The sequence below is a fragment of the Myodes glareolus genome, chromosome 14 (assembly GCF_982192425.1).
Source record: "Myodes glareolus chromosome 14, mMyoGla1.1, whole genome shotgun sequence".
In the NCBI taxonomy this organism is placed as follows: domain Eukaryota; kingdom Metazoa; phylum Chordata; class Mammalia; order Rodentia; family Cricetidae; genus Myodes; species Myodes glareolus.
Window position 1 is genome coordinate 54,454,297 of NC_142039.1, and position 6,074 is coordinate 54,460,370.

A 6,074-nucleotide genomic window follows, 5' to 3' on the forward strand; every position below is an offset into this window, starting at 1 on the left:
TCAATAAAATAATTTATCTACTGTATTCCATAAAATAATTTAATTATTCTCCACTTAAAACTTTGTTTCTAATGCATGATTATGGATCATTCTTTTTTAAAAAGTTACACTTAGTTATTTTTGTGTGCATATGAGTGTGGACACATGTGCGCTGCGGCACGCACGTGACAGTCGAGCACAGCCTGCAGGAGTCTGCGGCACGCATGTGACAGTCGGGCACAGCCTGCAGGAGTCAGTTCTCTTCCACTGGCTAGGCCTGGAGACTGAAGTCAGCTCAGAACGCAGTCATCTGGCGCGGTGGCAAGTGCCTTCGCCTGCCGAGCCCTCTCAATAGCCCAATGGCGGACAATTCCTGGAGCAGCGTCTCTGAATATTTCCTAGAGGAGGACTTTTAAATGGCAGCTTATCTTAGATCCCTAAAATTAAACAAGCCCTTTAGGAAGCCTTTACCAGTTCATACTCTGGACCCCATGAGTTTCTCATTATTTGTCCATTAAAACATTTCTACTCTCTTCCTAGTCTCACGCTAGCAACTACAAAACTCAACATTACTGAAGATCTCTTATTTCATGAGACAGGACACTAGTACTTCTCAGAAAGCTCTAGGACGGATACTGTCAATGACATGCCTGACAGTTGGGCATTTGCAGGGAGTGGAAGATGCACTAAAGCAGGTCCTTGTTTGGGTTCTCATCCTGTTTGTGACTGAGCTGGAATCATGTCCCCTAGCTGCACGCCTGGAACTTCATGAGCAGGAAGGCTCTGTCCTAGCACTATGTCTGTAACACCGTACCGCCTTCTGCACCCCAAGATAAGAAAACCAGGTCCCACATGCCCCTTTCTTCTGTGTCCACTGGGGATTTTTTACCATCCCTCATACCTTTGGAAAAAATATTCACATGAGAGTAATCTGGGTGACCTCCTCAAACTTATTACTGCAGAATGCACACCTGAGACCAGTCTGAAGCAATTGAGCTGGCTTCTAAACGGAAGAGCAAGTCTGAGTAGGAGACGTCTTGAGGAGGCTCACTGATGTCTATCGTTTCCGATTCTGACATGCTTTCTAAATGTTCATGGAAAGTCTCCACTTCAAAATGTACAGGATCTGAGGATGACAGCAAGAACTCTCCCCTTGCTTTTACGCTGCCAGGGATGATGACCAAAACTTTTGAGAGTCCTTCTTTCTAACTGCCGAATGATGGAAGGCCTCTTCAAAACAAGCAAACGAAAGAGAAAGACACACTTTTAGTGTCAATCAGTATGTGCAAAGACTTTCTTTACCCCTCTTCACAATAAGAAAGCAGCAAAGTGTGGGCGGGAGAGCTGGAGAGATGGCTCAGCGGTTTAGAGCACTGGCTGCTCTTTCAAAAGAGCAGGGTTCGATTCGATTCCCAGCAGCCACACTGCCCCTTAAAACTATTTGTAAACTCCAGGCTGGGGCCCTGACACTTCTGGTTTCCCTGGGCACTGCACACATGTGGTGCACAGACATACATGCAGGCAAAACTCCCATACACGTAAAATAAGAATGTAAAAAATCAGAAAAGTTAACTACTCCAGATTTTAATTTGTTTGTTTGTTTGTTTGTTTTTTAAGACAGGGTTTCTCTGTGGCTTTGGAGCCTGTCCTGGAACTAGCTCTTGTAGACCAGGCTGGCGTTGAACTCACAGAGATCCTCCTACCTCTGTCTCCCAAGTGCTGGGACTAAAGATGTGCGCCACCACCGCCTGGCTTAAAATGTCATTTTCTGATTTAGTATGGCAATAAATAGTGATTTGGCTAAAAGAAGCCAATGTGTATAGTGTCTATCCAATAACGTTCTACAAAGTGAAGGAGTCTATCATTTCAAAAATACTATCAGAAACCTTTATGGTTTCATAAAATACCACCTTTCTGCTCAATGCCTTCACCTTCACTACACTAAATCAAATCCAACACTGTGTAGTTTTTCCACACCACACCTGTTGGTTCAAAAAACTGGCGTTGAAATTTTATCTTTTGTTTGTGGTTTGTTTTTGTTCTGTTGAGACAGGGTTTCTCTGTGTAGCTTTTAGAGCCTGTCCTAGAACTCACTCTGTAGACCAGGCTGGCCTCAAACTCACAGAGATCTGTCTGCCTCTGCCTCCCGAGTGCTGGGATTAAAGACGTGAGCCAGGCTCATTTTGTTTTCCAGAGAGGTTCTTGCTATTATGTGGCCTGGGCTGCCTTAAATTCGTGACAATCCTCCTGCCTCAGCCCTCTGACAGTTGAGATATGTGGTGCCACCATGACCTTCAGCCTTGGTTTCTGCCTTTGTTTTGGTTTATTTTCTGCATGTTTTGCAAGAGTCTGGAACACTGGAGGCGTCTTAGTAGTCCTGTCATCACCATGGCTACTGTCATCAAATTGTGCCCATTTTTTCCTTTATAAGAATTTGTCCATAATCCATGCTTCATTCCATATCCTGTCTTCACTGATCTGTATTCTTATAGCATATGTATCTGCCAGGAGGCATGGTAAGTAGGTCCAACCGCAGAGTCCAATTCTTCTACTTGTCCTTGGGGGCATTTCAAACCCACATACCCACATAATTTACCCAATGTTATTCCATGTTCTGGCAGACCAGGCTTCTTTCTCTACAAAGAGATGCTTTCTACCATCCCAGCCATCTTCCCAAGCCTGGGATTCTCCTAGAACCTTCCTTAGTTTCTGTTGCTGTGACTAAACACAAGTCAAAAACAACCTGGAAGGGCTTATTTGGCTACTACTTCTTGTTCACAGTCCATCACCATGGGAACTCCAGCAAAAGAGAGGTAGGAACAGGGAGGGATGCTGCTTACTGGCTTGGCCAGCTACATTTTAGTTCCTTCACAGCCCAGGCCCACCAGTTCAGGGATGGCAGAGACCACAGTGGGCTGGACTCTCCATCATTTAGTAATGAAGAAAATGTCCCCACATAAGTGCCCACAGATCAGCCGGATGGAGGCAAGTCCCCAACTGAGGTTTCCTTTTTCCAGATGTCTCTAGTTTTCACCAAGCTGACAAAAGACAGCACACCATCCGTCTGGTTTTAAATTTCCTGTGCTGTTTTATTAGTCTTTGCATTGTCTTCCCATAATGCATCACTACTACTCCAAGGGGATTTTCCACTTACACCTTATAATCGTTTGGCAAGGAATTTATTTACAGCTTTTCTTTCTTTTTTGATTTTTCAAGACAGGGTTTCTCTGTGTATCTCCTGATGTCCTGGAACTCACTCTGTAGACCAGGCTGGCCTCGAATTCAGAGATCCACCTGCCTCTGCCTCCCTGAGTGTTGGGATTAAAGGTGTGCGCTACCACCGCCCGGCTATTTACAGCTTTTCCATACTTTGTACTGTAAACAGGCCAGTGTTAGTCTTATGTCTGCCCTCCTCTTTTTCTGCCCCCACTAACTTTCCTTTTATTCTTAAAGGTTTTTAATAATGTGCATGTGTTTGAATCTCTGTGTGGGTCTGTGCCTGGGATTCAACATGTCCTTGGAGGCCAGAGGTATCAGACTCCCTAGAGGTAGAGATCCAGGAAGCTGGGTGCCAAGAACCAAACTCGGGTCCTTTGTAAGAGCAGTAATATTATCTACATATTACATATGACAGTATGTAATAATGGCTGAGCCCATCTTCCTAGCCCCTAATCTTTGTATTGATAGTCTCCTCTTTCTACATCAAGTGGGGTAGATTAGACAGGGCTTTTTACAAACCTTTTCCACTCACAATCTTCTTTCCAGTGAAATTACATGTAAATAAAACACCCATGACAAATTATACAGATATTTATTTTAAAACAATTTTTGTATACAAATTAATTTTACAACTTGTTAAATAGGAAAGCAAATTTACATATTAATTGGATGTTTATCTGACGTAATATCATCCAAAGATCTACTACTTTGCTATTTGTATGCCGAGAAATGTCAGTAGGAAAATATTAAGTCTGTTTTCCGTAATGAAACGATTATTTCTGTAAGACAAGAAAACTGCAGTTCCTAACATGTCAGTCTCACACCTGAACGGAGGTATTTTGGGCAGTGTTTGCTGCTGTGGCTTGGTATAATGGCATGTATAACACAAGCTGTGGGATTGTTATCACAGGTGAATATTACCAGACAATCAGCAGATTCAGTACACATTTTATTTACTTATTTATTCGGTTTTTCAAGACAGGGATTCTCTGTAGCTTTGGTGCCTATCCTGGAACTAGTTCTTGTTGACCAGGCTGGCCTAGAACTCAGAGATCCACCTGCCTCTGCCTCTCGAGTGCTGGGATTAAAGGCGTGCACCACCACTGCCTGGCTCATTATACATTTTATTATGAATCCATTTTTTGGGTGTCAAGAATTTGTCATGATTCCATATGTCCCCTCCCATATGGGGCCATGATCCTCAGTTAAGAAACTCTGGCGTACACAGTTAAACGACAACTGAAAAATATCCTATATTCTAGTGACTTATTATCAGATTGTCTCAGCTTACAGTTAGTACCTATTTGCATGAATGACTTTTTTTTTTTTTTGGTTTTTCGAGACAGGGTTTCTCTGTAGCTTTGGAGCCTGTCCTGGAACTAGCTCTTGTAGACCAGGCTGACCTCGAACTCACAGAGATCTGCCTGCCTCTGCCTCCCAAATGCTGGGATTAAAGGCGTGCGCCACCACCCGGCCGGCCTGAATGACTTTGTTAAATTATTTAATTTACTGAAGATGTTTTCAAATCGAGGTCATCACGTGGTAAAGTATGAAAGTCTCCACCTTCTGTCACCTTTCCTGTCTTGCAAATAAATTCTACCTGGGGGACTGATGACAGGGATATGAAAAATCATTAAGTCATTTTCCAGATGTAAAACGCTTCTCTTTTCCATGGACCTGTGACTTGCAATTACACTTTAAAAAATGTAGGTAACTCCCCTGGAACTGGAGTTTCAGTAGTTGTGAGTGGCCCACCCAATTGGGTGCTGGGAACCGAACTCCCATGTTCTCAACCACTAGGCCATCTGCTCCCATTACGTTTTTAAAAGTTTGTCCATGCCTCCTATAACTGTATAATCTGCCAATTTACTCAAAAAAAAAAAAAGACTTTCTTTGCATCTTTCACTTTTAAAAATACTTATTCAATGTTCGGTTAGACGTTATATCTAAAGTCGGTTTTTTTTGTTTTGTTTTTTTTTTTGTGGGGGTATTGGATTTTTCGAGAGAGCGTTTCTCTGTGTAGCCCTGGTTGTCTTGGAACTCATTCTATAGACAAGGATGGTTTCAAACTCGGATTCCCCTGCCTCTGCTGGGATTAAAGGCGTGCGCTCACGCCCCAACGCCCGGCCCCGCGCCGGTCTGAAATCTGTAGTAAGGGCCTGTGAGAGGGCTGAATGCAAAATAGCGCTGACGACCTGGATTCGGTTCCTGGAGCCCAAGGTGGAAGGAGCGAAAGCTCCCCAAAAGTCATTCTCTGACATTCACAGGTGCGCTCGCCTACACACGTGCTCGCGAGCGGTCCTACATACCATTTAAACAACAAAAAATTAATAATAATAAAAAAAGCAGTGAGAAAGCTCACGAGAGTTCCTGCCAAATGTGAAATTTCAGTGGAGTAACACCAACTTAAAAACAAAGCCAAAACCACTTGTCCCATTTGCATCTCAAAACAACGCACCAACGTTTCTAGGGCGCAAAAGTGTGCTCACTTCCATGATCCATAGAGCTTCTCGGCCCCAGGCTGAGGATTCCGGGTTTTCCCCGCACACGGGGTCCGCGGGAGGGAGACCTCCTTCCAACCGTCCCCTCCGAGGGCTGCCTCCAGCTGCTGGGTCGCCGAGAGCTCGAACGTCCCAGTGTGACGTCCTCTGGATCTCGCTGCAGTCCGGAGGAAAGAGAACAGAGGACGCAAGTCTTCAGGAGCAGCCAGGAGATATCAGGCCTGACTCTCTGAGGTGGGACACGTCGTGGCGGAGCAATAAGGAGAGGTTGGGGAAGAAACCGCCGCCACACACCCACTCCTCCGATCAACGAAACACGCCCACTTCACAACGCGGATTGGCCATTCCCGGCCACCGTAAAGCACTTGCTCCTGG

General features: G+C 44.5%; 1 protein-coding gene across 5 annotated transcripts in view; it reads right to left on the bottom strand.

Moving 5' to 3' along the window:
• Nucleotides 1-6,037, bottom strand: part of Cage1 (cancer antigen 1) — a 38,295-nt gene extending 32,258 nt beyond the window's left edge. For 3 of the 5 annotated variants that reach the window (XM_048424781.3, XM_048424846.3, XM_048424597.3), the window contains exons 1-2: nucleotides 5,657-6,037; nucleotides 951-1,209 (exon numbers count right to left, since the gene is read on the bottom strand). In XM_048424781.3, the coding sequence (XP_048280738.3) occupies nucleotides 951-1,058 (108 nt within the window). In that variant the 5' untranslated portion in view covers nucleotides 1,059-1,209; nucleotides 5,657-6,037. The remainder of the gene's footprint in view (nucleotides 1-950; nucleotides 1,210-5,656) is intronic. The other 2 variants (XM_048424728.3, XM_085699398.2) reach the window with 2 other exon arrangements.
• Nucleotides 6,038-6,074: the final 37 nt, after the last annotated feature.